The sequence below is a fragment of the Phocoena sinus genome, chromosome 1, assembly GCF_008692025.1.
Source record: "Phocoena sinus isolate mPhoSin1 chromosome 1, mPhoSin1.pri, whole genome shotgun sequence".
Taxonomy (NCBI): domain Eukaryota; kingdom Metazoa; phylum Chordata; class Mammalia; order Artiodactyla; family Phocoenidae; genus Phocoena; species Phocoena sinus.
In genome coordinates this window covers 79,206,340-79,221,710 of record NC_045763.1, presented here as the reverse complement: position 1 = coordinate 79,221,710, position 15,371 = coordinate 79,206,340, and the positions used below count along the sequence as shown (strand labels likewise).

The following is a 15,371-nucleotide window of genomic DNA, read 5'->3' as shown; positions in this document are numbered from 1 at the left end:
CTACAATGAGGTGTCACCAACCACCAGTCAGAATGGCCATTATCAAAAAAGCTAGAAGCGGGCTTCCCTGGTGGCACAGTGGTTGAGAGTCCGCCTGCCGATGCAGGGGACATGGGTTCGTGCTCTGGTCTGGGAAGATCCCACATGCCGCGGAGCGGCTAGGCCTGTGAGCCATGGCCACTGAGCCTGCGTGTCCAGAGCCTGTGATCCACAATGGGAGAGGACACAACAGTGAGAGGCCCGTGTACCGCAAACAAAACAAAACAAAACAAAACAAAAAGCTAGAAGCAATAAATGCTGGAAAGGGTGTGGTGAAAAGAGAACCCTTCTGCACTGTTGGTAGGAATGTAAATTGATACAGCCACTATGGAGAACAGTATGGAGGTTCCTTAAGAAACTAAAAATAGAAGTACCATATGACACAGCAATCCCACTACTGGACATATACCCTGAGAAAACCATAATTCAAAGAGACATATACCACAATGTTCACTGCAGCACTATTTACAACAGCCAAGACATGGAACCAACCTAAATGTCTATCAACAGATGAATGGATAAAGAAGATCGGGCACATATATATAATGGAGTATTACTCAGCCATAAAAAGAAACAAAATTGAGTTATATGTAGTGAGGTGGATGGACCTAGAGTCTGTCATACAGAGTGAAATAAGTCAGAAAGAGAAAAACAAATAACATATGCTAATGCATATCTATGGAATCTAAAAAGAAAAAAAAATGGTACTGATGAATCTAGTTGCAGGGCAAGAATAAAGAGGTAGACATAGAGAATGGACTTGATGACATAGGGTGGGAGGGCAAAGCTGGGATGAAGTGAGAGTAGCATCAACATATATACACTACCGGATGTAAAATAGTTGGCTGGTGGGAAGCAGCAGCATAGCACAGGGAGATCGACTCAGTGGTTTGCAATGACCTAGATGGGTGGAATAGGGAGGATGGGAGGGAGGCTCAAGAGGGAGGGGATATGGGGACACATGTATGCATGTGGCTGATTCACTTTGTTGTGCAAAAGAAACTAACACGGTATTGTGAATAAAGATTTGAAAAAAAAATACACACACACACACACACACATACACACAGAGAGAAAAGGAAACAAGGAGAGAATAAAAAAGGTAAACTAGAAAAATTCAATCAAACACAAAAGAAAGCAAAAGAATTCAGGAAAAAAAGATTAAGACTTACAGAAAACAATTAGCAAAACGGCTGATGTAAGCTTCTTTGTTCTATAATAATGAATTTGGCTGGTTTATTTCCCTGGTTCTTAAGAGGGAGCTTTTAAATCCTTGCAATTTCCCTAGTAATAGCAGCATCTTTCTTATTCACAGTGGACTCCTCAGACCACATGTGGGTTTATGCTAACAAAGTGACTCTCGGTAGGCCCACACACAGTTCCAGAATGGGCGCTGGCTATACCATAAAGACCAACTACATAGTTAGAGGGCTCATGCTTTGAGCCACATATCAACCTCACCTTTGGTCTTTCAGAAAAAGGTTGGGGGCTGGAGATTGACTTCAATCAAAGCGGCCAATGATTCAATCACTCCTATGTAATAAAGCCACAAAAAAAATTCTGAATACTCACAGCTAAAGTAAGACTCCTGGCTGGGGACACAAATTGATGTTCTGAGAGGGTGCTGCATGCTGAAAGCAAGGAAACTTTAGGTACCCTGCCAGATCTCTCCCTAAGTGTCTCTTCTTTGGTCCTAATTTGTAGCCTTTATAAGAAAACTGTAACTGTAAATACAGAGCTTTCCTGAGTTCTGTGAGTTGTTCTATGGAATTACTGAGCATGAGGTGGTAGTAGGAACCCCTGAGTTTGCAGCCAGTTGGTCAGAAGTGTGAGTGTTTGGGGAAACTCCAACCTGGCAGCTTGTGTCTGAAATGAGGACAGTCTTGTGGGGGACTGTGCCATTAACCTATGAAATTTGACCTAACTCTGGGGAGTCAGCGTCAGAATTGCATTACACTTTATCAGTAATTATCTTAAACACATACTGCTCAAATTAAAGGCAGAGAATGGCAGAATGGATTAAAATACATAAATAAACCCAAACTATGATCCAATTATATGCTGTCCAAAAGAGACTCATTTTAGATCCAAAGACACAATCAACTGAATGAGAATGAATAGAAAAAGATATTCATGTAAACAGTAAGCAAAAGAGAGCTGGAGTGGGTACTCTAACATCAGACAAAATACTTTAAATCCAAAATTGTTACAGGAGAAAAAGGATATTATATTTTTTTTTTTTTTTTTTTTTTTGCGGTACGCGGGCCTCTCACTGTTGTGGCCTCTCAGGTCACGGAGCACAGGCTCCGGACGCGCAGGCTCAGCGGCCATGGCTCACGGGCCCAGCCGCTCCGCGGCATGTGGGATCTTCCCGGACCGGGGCACGAACCTGTGTCCTCTGCATCGGCAGGTGGACTCTCAAGCACTGCGCCACCAGGGAAGCCCAGGATATTATATTTTGATAAAATAGTCAATACATTTAGCAGATATAAAAATTATAAACATATATGCACTTAACAGAGCCTGAAAATATATGAAACTAAAATTTACATAGCTGAAAGGAGAAATAGGAAAGTCTACAAAAATAGTTGGAAACTTCGCTACCTCACTGTCAATAACGGACCTAGTAGGATGGCAATAATAAAAAAAAAAAAGGGGAAAATAACAAGTGTTGTTGAGGATGTGGAGAAATTGGAACCCCTGTCAATGTGAAATGATGCAGCCCCCATGGACAACAGTTTGATGGTGCCTCAAAAACATAAACATAAAATTACCATATGACCTAGTAATTATACATCTAGGTATATTCCCTAAATAACTGAAAACAGGTGTTCAAACAAAAACCTGCACACAAATATTCATAGAAACACTATCCACAGTAGTCAAAAGGTAGAAACGACCCAAATGTCCATCAAATAGATAAATAAAACCAGATATATACCTGTAAAACAGAATATTACTTAGCCATAAAAAGGAATGAAATATTGATACATGTTACAAGAAGAAAGAACCTTGAACAGTACAGAAAGTGAAAGAAGTCAGACACAGAAAGCCACAAATTATATAACTCCATTTATAGGAAACATCTATAATAGACAAATCTATAGAAACAGAAAGCCAATACTGATTGCTAGGGGTTGAAGGGAAAGGAGGAATCGGGAATGACTACTTAATGGGTACTGAGTTTCCTTCTGGGGTGATGAAAATACCCTGGAACTAGAAACTGGTTATAGTTATACAACAGCGTGGATATACTAAATGCCTATGAGTTGTGTATTTTAAAATGGTTAAAATAATAAATTTTGTATGTGTATCTTACCACAATATTTAAAAATCCTGTAAACACATTTTTATTCATTTATTAAACCAGAACCAGATGTAGATTAAAAATGCACGAAAAAAGAAAAAAATCAGGATGATACATGCTACGTACCTGTTAGTGCTGCTGGTTTGGATAGGGTACTGTATTGGTTTTGTGTAGATATCATACTTTGACGTGGACTTAGTGTTGGTGATGCAACAAGTGAAAGCTCCTCAATAATAATACTGCTTTTGGGATGATTTTTGGGAAGTTCATTTAATCTTTGCTCTAATGAATACTTCAAAAGGTCCAACTTCTGACTTGATTCATTAAATCTTGCTTGAGCCTTAAACAGGGAAAAGACAATGGTGTCATTTAAATAGTTATATTCTTTGACGAACATATTTATTAAGTTAAAATTTTTATTTAAAATTACTTCTGAAAGTGCTTTTCTGTCTGTTACTTTTCCTGAGCCAAGTAATTTCATTACATTCTTTGCACCTTCTGCTACTGCAAACTCTATCCTAAAATGATGCCTTAATTCTTCCATCCGAAGTTCAAGAGGACTTATGACAGGTTTGGCTAGAGGGGGACAAAAAAAAACAAACTTAATTGAACCATTTGTTTGACTTTCTAATACGTAGGGATTAAAACTCAAGAAAAAGAAATAAATTCTTAAAACATTAAAAGTTAGTTCTTTAAAGTCAATAAACACTGAAGTAATACTTAATAGACACAATGTTAAAATACAGCCTTTCATCTTAGCCATCAAAACTCAAAGATAAAAACTCAAGATAAAAAAACAGAACGTCTCCTCCTCCTTAATTTTGAACCACCACTTCTTTCCTTAAAATTTATTTAGCACTATACATGCCCATAATAATAAGAATGACAATTTATCTCTGTTCCATCACCATTATCAAAAGCCAATTCATTGGTCTGGACTGCCTGAAGAATCTGCATTCGTATCACTTCTATTTTTGTCTTGCTGTCTTGGAGCAGCTGTTGAGCTGTGCCATGGAGTTTCCGATCCTATTAAGAATAAGTTTGAAAAGGTAAGCAGCTACAGAGACAAATAAACCATTTTTATAACTTCTAAGTAAGATCAAATGACATCAGCAAGTGAAAAACAAGGGTCAAAAGAATACTGTGAGCACTATAATATATGTACTTGGGGTAGATACATTTATTTTGAAAGGCATCAAACTGATAGGGTGAAAAATAAGAAAAACAACTCCATTAGTTAAAAGTTAGGGAGTAAGTTATAGTGAATAAACTTCTATCATGTCTAAAGACTTCAAGAAAGGTCCCGATATAAGTGAAATAATGTTACTGTCCTACCTCCCAGTTTAGTTCCAGTAATACTGAATCACAAAAAACTTACCATTTAATGACCCAACTCAAAGATGTCCATGTGGCAATCCCCAGAACCTTGTGAATGTTACTTTACATGTGAAAGGGAAATTGAAATAGCAGATGGAACTGAGGTTGTTAATCACCCAACCTCAAAATACAGAGGTTATCCTGGATTATCCAGATGGACCCAATGTAATCATAAGGGTCCTTAAATGTAGAAGAGGAAGGCAGAAGAGGAGGTCACATGAGAAGAACCGGAGCCACTGTTTCTGGCTTCAAAGACAGAGGAAGAGGGCCACGAGCTAAGGAATATGGGCAGCCTCTAGAAGATGGAAAGGGTAAGGAAACAAATTTTCTCCTATGTCCTCCAGAATGTGAAATCCATTTTGCACTTCTCAATTACAAAACTGTAATGTAATAAATTTGTGTTGTTTTAAGCCACTAAATTTGTGATAATTTGATACAGCAACCACAGAAAACTAACAGAATTTTTTTCAAACGTTTCATGAGAAAAGTAACAGAAGTTAATGCCATCTCCTACTTACTTATATTAGTTGTCAAAGTCTAGTAGGCTTCAATCCACAAAAAAGAAATGATAAAACTAAGCATCAAGTTAGGAAGCACTTATTCACAAGAAAGACCAATTTTTGCATATTATTTAAGCAACTCTACTTTTATCACTAAGGCAGTCAGTATTAATCTGGAAATAAAATAGCATACAATCAACCTATATTCTCCAGAAGACTCAAAACTACTAGCTAAGAGACAAGCATCAGATGTGCATCATATCAATAAATCAAACACACACAGTACAGCATGACACTGAATTAAGGGGAGGATGGAGATACTTGTGATGGGAGAGGCAATATATACGAGGGAAAAAAAGTGAGCTGAAATATATCACATTAAACACCAATACAACACATTAAAAAAGTGAGCTGATATATATCACATTAAACACCAATATAACTAGTTAAACACGTTATATACAGTGGAGGAAAAAGCAATTAGCAAACTTATGAATTTTTCTTTCATTTCTCTCCTGTTCCCATGGTCACTCATTTAGGAGAGAGTTTCTGGTCAGATTTTGTTCTTTATTAAATAAAATATTTGGATTTCACATTGAGTCGAACTTAAATAGTTTACTAAGTCCCTTAAATATTCATTTACAACATGAAGCACACACACACACTATACTTTTTAAAAATTATGCTTTACCATTAAGAACATTAGCTTGAATCTGGTGTTTGTCTATGACTCATTAGATATGCTTTTATGAATATACCTATTAACCTTCCAAATTTAAAATAAAAATACTTTTTAATTCCTCTTGTTATCCAGTATTAGGAACATCAAACTGAAGATATGAAATAACTTTTCCATTTCTCTGAGACCAGATTAGAGTAAGAGAAAAAGTTAGTATTTCAAAACTCCTAATTTAATGGGACAAATAGGTTTCTTGAAGAAACTATATAAGCAGGGATACCATTCTCTAAAATACAGAGCTTCTGTAAGCATTAGATAAAACTAAAATTATATTGCCTAGCATATGATTGGCATTAAAATGTTCTCTTTTAGAGGAATAAAAATAATGATTAATTACAGGATCTCAATGAAGTTCTAATGTAAAAGTATAAATATTTATATATGCTTTTCAATTAAGCTACTCCTTTTATTATTTTATCACTATGCGAAAAGACAGTAGTTCTGTCATTTACTTCTTTAGAAATGCCCTTCTTAACTATTTTAATTCAACGTGCAAGGAAAAGCATCTGTATTTCATTTTAAAAAGTAAATGATTTTTCCCACACATATTTCTGGAAAATGTACATAGATGTCAAAGTATGATAAAGGTTTTTAAAACTGACATTGGATATTACCTATCACAGGCAATTTACAGTTACTACATGTCAGTCTTATGCTTTCCAGCATTCAATGAATTTTTATTGTCAGTTTTATGTTTTCAGGCATTCGATGGATTTTTGTGTTGCGCACCTAATATGTTGAAGAGGAAAGCTAGATCCAAAGCATATGAACTGGTTTATATATTACAGAAATACTGGCTTTTATGCTAAAACTATGAGAAGATTTTTACATATATAGGTTGAACCATATAAACATGCCAATATCTAATTCTAAACTTAAAAAACAGCAATTTCATATGGTTCAAACTAACAGACTAGATAAAGTCGTTAACTATTAGTAATTAGCATATTACATTCTACAAGTAATTATATTTCAAATGTACAATATTTTACAATTATAAATAAAAATAAAGTACATTTTATATTTTCAAATTATACTTTTTTACTTTATAAAAAATAACTTTTTGTTTTAAAAGTCATAGTGTGATATTATAAATATAAACTACACTATACACACAGCTTTCAGAAATAAATAAACCAATCATTATCTTTATTTTTCCATCACATATTTATGGCTTACTTCGCATGAATTAAATGTTGCCACAACCAGTAAAAATACAAAGATTAATCAGTTAGAATGCTACCCTACAAAACTTATAGTTTGAAGAGATACAGATATTATTATATGTAACAGAATGTTAAAAGCAGTCACAGAAAAATTCACAGGAAGATGGGATCAGTTTTAGTGGAAGGAATCCAGAAAAATTTTGTGAGCTTTTAATATATAATATAGGTTAAGACTGGAATATGTCAATTTTGGAAGATCTGAGAAAGGGAGGCCTAGATAGATGGTCCATACTTTCAAATGAGGAAAAAGAAAAGACTTGGAAGCATTTAAAAAAAGAAAAAAAAAAGTGATAGAGGCTAGAAAGAACCCCAGATATTAATAAATAGCTTAGTTTGTCATATGAATATATGAACAGGAAACATTTCTTCAGCATGTCTTATCAACTCCTCAGAGATTATTCTGAAAACCAGTGGTACTACTTAGCCATGAAATTTACATTCTAATGTTGAAAATAGATGATAAAGAAATTGATTGTTATTTCAGGTAGTGGTAATGCAGTGAAAGGGATAAGGAAAGACATGGGTTGCTATTTTACATAGAATAGTAATGAAGAGCTTGCTGAAGTGGCAGCATCTGAGTAGAGATTGTAATGAAGTGAGAGAGAAAGCCATGAAAGTACTTGGGTGAAGAGCTATCTAGGCAGAGACAGTAAATGCAAAGGCCCTGAGGTAAAAGTGTCCTTGGTATGTCCAAAAGATAGCAAAGAAGTCAATATGGCTAGAGGGTAATGAGAGAGAATGAAAGAGTTTTGGAAGATAAGATTGGAAGGTAGCCAGGGGTAAATCATGTATGAACTTGCAAAATCACAGTAAGGACTCTGGATTTTGTTCTAAAATAGCTAGAAAGCCACTGGAGGGTTTTGAACAAGCGTGTGAAAATATCTGACTTAACTTTTGAAAAGACAACTTTGGCTATAAAATGTTCAGGGGTAATAATTTTATCATACAGAATCCAATAACCAGAGTTCTGAAGAGGACTATCTACTGCCAAGCTAAGTTAATTATACCTATCACTAAATTTGCTCCCCATTATGAATTACCTATCATTGTGAAGGATACCACCATTCATCAGTCTGTTCACATAACCAATCTAAGAACCATCTTCAATTCTTCCTTTTTCCTCATATCCAGGCACCACACATTTATTCTACCAAAACTGCTTGACTCTCTCTTCTTTGCTTTCGTTGCTGTTACAAGAGGCATTAAGCATGTTGAACCTGGACCACCACAGAAGCCTCCTTAAACTTGCTGCCTGTAGACTTGACCCTCTCTAATTAATTCTTCAAGTCTGAGGAAGATGGATGTGAACTTTCTAAACTGTAAATCTGATCGTGTATTTTCTTTGCTAAAAGTCTTTCAGCAACTCCCTACACCTTCTAAGACAGAATCTCAACTGCTTAATTTTGTACAAAGTACTTTATAATCTGGTTTGTTTTTCATTATGCTACACCTCTCACTATACTTCATGTGCTTAAAGCTCTTCTGGTGGGGAACAGAAAAAGTCCTGTTGGATCCATCTGAAGGACTTTTCCCAAATAAAAGGTGTCTTTCTGCAGATTCAGATGTTACCCCAGTAGGGCATGGCCTTTCATTGAAAATAACTGCTAGAGTTGATGTTACCATTAGAAGTGCATCCTACCTACCCTCAGGTATGTCAGATAAGAAATTGCCATACGAAATCACATCCTTAAGCAAGCCACTCTATCCCACAGTTCCTTACCCTGTATATACTGGGCTTACCCACATCACTATCCCTAGAAAGTAATTCCTTCTTAAACTCTAAATCATCCTTCACGTCTTATACTAAGACTTTATTTCTTCTGATAGTTAAGTGATTCTTCTCCACTGTGCTTCTAAGTAACTTGAATATACCACTATTATATATTGTAGTTATTTATACATGAGATCTGCTTTTTAGATAGTGTGTCTCTTGAAAGCAGGATATTATCTGTTGAGTACCTACTACGTATAAGACACTACTTTTATAATATTCATACTCCAGAGCCCAGCATAATAGTTATCAAACTGTTAACTACGTAATGACTAAATTAATATCCTACATAACTTCAATGTACAACTTTCCCTATTCTCATAAAGATATACTTTGACCCTATGAGAAGTTTAAAGATGAGAAATGAAACAGTTACCACCAAATCTCGACAAGAATAACTGGCAGGCCTACCTCAGAGACTATAGCAGCTTTAATATGCTCTGGACCTCCACTTGACCCCTTCTCAAATTAATGGATCTCCTAATTAAAACTAAAAGGCTACTGGAACTTATCTATTTGTTTTAGCAGGCTTACTAGTAGCCCTGTTTATTTTGGACTTGTGGTTATTGTAAGTTATCTATTTCCCTTTTAATACAACCATAAACCTGTTAAATTTGGGAAGCGGGGGTGTTGGTTACAGACCACTTTGAGAATACAGTGAAACCTATGGCCCTCTTATTCATCCATTTATCAATATACACACTCACTTTTCCTATAACTTCAAAGGATTCATGAACCTCTCAATCTAATCCAGCAACCGTAGGTTAAAAAACCTTACTCCAGAGGTGTTTTAATTTTAAAACACTCAGCATAATATGGTGCATTCACAGTTCCAAGAACATAGTATTTGCCTTAAAAAAAGAAAAAAAGCCCAAAATAACATCTGACAAAAATGAAAAAAAAAAAAACCCCAAACTAAAGGTCAATATTAAAAACAACAGAAAAACCAACTCTACCATCCCATAATAAATGTTCAAAGTTAGTGAAGTCCCATAATAAATGTTCAAAGTTAGTGAAGTAGTATACTATGAAGTATCGGATCATGTAAGTAATACATCAAGTAGGAATAAATATATTTCTCTAAAAATAATTTAGAAATTATTTTAAAATACGGCATACAATTGAACTAATTTTCATAAATAAGGTTAAAAAAATCTTATACATATACACATTTCTCTCTTTTCAGCATCTTCACAAATTTCATCTGAATGGGTACATAGGGTACTTGTCTCCAAGCAAAGAGTCCTACTGTCCCCTCCATTCCCCCCAATTTCAAATTCTTCCTAAACTTAAAAAACAAAAAGAAATACCTAAAACTTTTATTCTGAAATTACTTAAAATCTATTAAAATATGGAAGAAACTGATTTGCAGAGGCAAAAATCTTTAAGATAAATGAGTTGAAAGTAGAATGGTGGATTTTATAATAAATCAACCTTTCTAAGACGTTTTGCAAATTATAAAACTATAGAACCTTAGATTGGAAAGGACCTTCATGTTAATCCGGTTCAGTTGTTCCTATCATTTTCTCTTCCACATTATATCTCAGAGAAAGGACACATTCCTAATAGTAACAAGTGTTCCTCGTAACACTGGTTTTTAATTAGGAGTTACATGCCCATACCAGATTCCCTGAGAACCCAAAGATCTAGTCCAAACAATCATTAATGACAGAACGTCTTCTCTTTTCATTTGTCCTTTCTTAAAGATCTGTATGTAGTGATGGAAAACTCATTATAGCCAAAACTTTTTTAAATAAATTTTTTGTTTTAGAATAATTTTAGATTTACAGAAAGCTGTAGTTTTCTGTGGAGAGTAGAGTTCCTGTGTACCCTTTACTCAGACAATTTTACTTAAAAATTTTTTATTGATTGATTTTGGTAGAAATAATTTTAAAAATAATATTTTAGAAATCTTTTGTTTCCAATTTGCTGTACTGTCAATACACAGATTTGGAGGCTAAAATGATCTCAGAAATCCTAATACAGTGTTTAAACAGCAAAATCATGAAAAGCAGAAAAACGCAAAAAATGTGGTACTAAATAGGCGATGAAAAGGATACTTGTTTACAGTATAAGAGCTTAAACAAGAAGAGTATCATCTTGTTCAACATAAGCTGTGAACGTTCACATCAGATAACTCAAATTTTTTACCCCTCTGTGCATTGCCCACAAATGACTGTGAAAGTGCCACAAGTACTGATGTTGGGTTTCAAATAAATTTTATCAGGTAGGTTAATTCACACATGTGGAATCGGTGAATAACAAGGGTTGACTGTATACACACTTACATTTATTTACTGTACTTACCTTTGAAGATCCATTTGAATACATCTGTATCATGTTCTCTGCACCTTGCTTTACTTTAAGTTCTATATCCAATTGTTTTTGTAAGGCCATCAGTCTATTATTGCTGGTGGAACAACGAGGGTCACTACTGGGAGTATCTGGAGTCCTTGGGCAATCTGTAAGTTAAATAGTATATTAAAAATTATTTACTAGGACCAATTGCTGCTTAAAATTGGAAGTTAATATTTTCAAAGAATTACAAGGTTTGAGATGAGCTTGAAGTCACTTAAATGGAATCTCCTTATGCTTACAAAAAATACAAGAATTCAAGTCAAGAAAATATTCAAGTAGAGTTGTAGAACTATCTGCCAGGGATACTGTAGAAGTGACTACATTGAGTCTGAAGCTGAGTTAGATCATTGTCCGAAGTTTTTCTAACACAATTACTTTAAAATTAAATCAAATCAATTTGACTAGCGTATTTAAGAATTAAACTAAATTCCCTACTTATTACCTGATTGATTAGAGAACAAAGCATACTCAAAATTATACAGATTATACTAAAATAATTACCTGTAAATAGGACTAAGGGTACTTCAAATATAATGCTAGCATTAATGAAAATAATCTAAGTGTATGCATAAAAGTCTTCACATTTTGCTTTCTACTATGATGGTAGGGGGTGTAGTCCACTGCTTTCCATAAAGCATACCATGGTGCTTCTATTTTGAAACAAAAACAAAAACTTCAAAATAGAACACTATTCTCAGTAATTCATTAGTGTTGAAACACATCTAATAATTCTACCACATAACTTAATTTCTTCATATTGAAGTTATTTTGTGTTTTATCCACACCAGGTCTCTAGATTAAAAAAATAAATAAATAAATAAAGCTACAAGACTAGGGTAATAGACCTGGTTTAGTTATAAGTAGCTTGGTAATCACCAGAAAACTGCTTAAACTGCAAGTCATTTAACCTTTGTGCTTCAGGGTTCCCTTCTCTCTCTAATAAAAGATGGTGTGACTAAGCAATTTTAATAAATATGTTTCATATTTGGTTTTATTTCTTTAAAAAAAGTCACTAGTTCAAAAACATTCAAACATAATTTGTTAATTAACTTACAAAAATACAGATGCTATGTTAGATACTGATATAAAATAATATTATTTTATCATTTACATACTACTTTACAAGGTCTAAGTCCTGATCTAAGGGCTTTATTGACTCATTAGTCCTCATAACAACCCTGAAACAAGTATTACACCTATATTACTGAAAAGAAAACTAGAGCACAGGGAAGTTAAGAAACTTGCCCAAAGTCATACAGGTAGTAAGTCAGTTCTGTTCCAAAGTCTAGCTTAATAACTGCTGTGCTATGCTGCCTCTTTGCCATTTAAAAGCCTTGTAAACAGCTATACTAAACACTGTGTGTATGTGTGTATACTTACATATATTAACAGTATAATTATACACACACACAAATGTGTATGTATGCATATTAATCCTTAAAATAACATTTTGAGACATATTATCCACACTTTACATATCAGGAAGTTACAGTTATTAACTAGGATTCAAATTCAAGAAAGGTTTCTATTGCTACTGAATTCCCAAATTAGAAATGAGCTGCTCCAAAAGTTGATTTTTATAAGTTGACATATGCTTAAAGAAAACTACTATAAAAGGTAGAGAAGCTTTCAGATCAGGCACACAAAAGAACTACTTAACATATTGCTATGGTTGGAATGTTTGTGTACCCCCAAAATTCATACATTGAAGCTCTTACGTGAGGATAGTTGGAGGTGAGGCCTTTGGGAAGTAATTAGGTCATAAGGGCAGTCTCCCTGTTATGTAAGGATATGGTGAGAAGACACTGTCTACACACCAGGAAGAGGGCCATCACCATAACTGACCATGTTGGCACCTTAATCTCAGAGCTCTCAGCCTCCAGAACTATGAGAAATAAATTTCTGTTGTTTAAGCCATCTAGTCTATGGTATTTTGTTAAAGCAGCCTAAACTAAGACATAAATAAATACACACACACTCTCTCTCTTTCTCTCTCTCTACTGGCTGTGCCTAAGTCTGAATCTAGTTTTGGCACTGAGATTTAGTACAAACCATGTGATATGGGATAAATTACTTAACAGCTCTGTGCCTCATTTTCCTCATCTGTTAAATAGTGAAAATAACATCTACCTCACAGGATTATTGTGACTAAATAATTTATGTATAAAGAGGTTAGAAAAGGCCATGGTGCATAGTAAATATCCAGTAAACAGTAATTAGTACTAGTCAGTGTACAAGTGTCAAGTATATCTCTGTTGAGTCCATAAATGAAGTGCACATTTATAGCAATGACTGAAAAGTGCATTCAGATCTGTGAACAGATAGGTTTTCTCCCCTACTTCCTGCTTTTTTTTTTAAACATAAATGATACAAGACTCTTGGAAGAAACTGAAATTATACAAAATTTGGTACATAAAGTTAATTTATAGCAAGCACATTTTTAAGAAGAACTGGAATGCATTCAGAGTAGAAGGACCTCAGCTGAGAAAAGTATGGAAATTTGTTGTCTGTAAAATACTTGATGGTGTTTAGCCTAGGGTAAGAGAAATGATTCTTGCTTAAACATTTAAACAACTGTCTATAAAAGAAGCTGTCCTCTTACTATCTCCTCACAGGGCAGAGAATTAGAACCAAAGGGTAAATGTAGTGAGTGCAAAAATTTCATCCCAGGATAAAGAGAAATTCCTTATAAAGTTAAATGGTTTACCTTAAAAAATGTAATAAAATCCCTTGTCTCTGGAAGCATTCATATAGAAGCTAGATTACAAACCATTAAAGATACTATATAAGAAATTCTTGCACATTAAAGAAGGTTGTCCAAGACACTGAAATACCCACTGATTCTATCGGTCTGTGAATTCGTAATATTATAGTATCTAACACTGTTTTCATGGAAAAGTATACTTTCAGTTTTAATAAGAATTTTAAGAACGTAAGAAATAACACAACGGTTAAGAATCTGGGCTCTTGAGGTCAGAATGTCTGGGTTAAAATCCTGTGATTGTTACTTATTCGTGTGATCTTGATCAGATACTTACTTAATATGTGTTACAGTTATCTAACCACAAATTTGGGGTTACTGTGAAGATAAATCCTGTACAGTGCTTAGGCTAAAGTGTAGGGCTCAATAAAATTACATGTCAGGGCTCAGTTAAGCAACTATTTCTGCCATCTAATCTTCAAAGGAACTAACAATGGTTTGTAGTATAACCTTATTTTAGAAATAAGAAAGCAAACTCAGAGAGGTTAAGTAATTTGCAACGGTCACAAAAGTATATGCCAAGCCAGAAATTTAACTTTAGAAATGTCTTGTTTTATAAAGACCACTTTTTACTCATTTAGAGATTAGAGAAACACTTTGCTGTCTTCCTTAGATTTCACCTATTTTCCCTTTCAAACTATTTTACTTCCTTCCATTTTTTTTTAATTTTTAAAAATTTTAATACAATTTTTAAAGGTTACTTTCCATTTACAGTTATTACAAAATACTGGCTATTACTGGTGTTGTACAATACATCCTTGAGTCTTACACCAACAGTTTGTAGCTTCCACTCCCCCACACCTATATTGTCTCTCCCACCTTCCCTCTCCTCACTGGTAACCACTAGTTTATTCTCTATATCAGTGAGTCTGCTTCTTTTGTTATATTCACTTGTCATATTTTTTAGATTCCACATATAAGCAATATCATACAGTATTTATCTTTCTGTCTGACTTACTTCACTTAGCATAATGCCCTCCAAATCCATCCATGTTGCTGCAAGTGGCAAAATTCTGTTGGCCATTTTCATGACTAAGTAGCATTCCACCATATGTGTGTATATATATATATATATATATATATATATATATTATATATATCACAGCTTCTTTATCCATTTATCTGTGGATAGACACTTAGGTTGTAGCCATACTTTGGCTATTGTAAACAATGCTGCTATGAACATTGGGGTGCATTCACCTTTTTGGTGTTTTTGTTTTTTTCAGATATATACCCAGGAGTGGAATTACTGGGTCATATGTATTTCTATTTTTAGTTTTTTGAGAAACCTCC

General features: G+C 34.4%; 1 protein-coding gene across 3 annotated transcripts in view; it reads right to left on the bottom strand.

Moving 5' to 3' along the window:
- The window catches only part of PKN2 (protein kinase N2), a 172,180-nt gene that overhangs the window by 104,535 nt on the left and 52,274 nt on the right, over window positions 1–15,371 (bottom strand). For all 3 annotated transcript variants that reach the window (XM_032624482.1, XM_032624491.1, XM_032624474.1), the window contains exons 3-6: window positions 11,267–11,421; window positions 4,255–4,372; window positions 3,777–3,922; window positions 3,473–3,686 (exon numbers count right to left, since the gene is read on the bottom strand). In XM_032624482.1, the coding sequence (XP_032480373.1) occupies window positions 3,473–3,686; window positions 3,777–3,922; window positions 4,255–4,372; window positions 11,267–11,421 (633 nt within the window). The remainder of the gene's footprint in view (window positions 1–3,472; window positions 3,687–3,776; window positions 3,923–4,254; window positions 4,373–11,266; window positions 11,422–15,371) is intronic.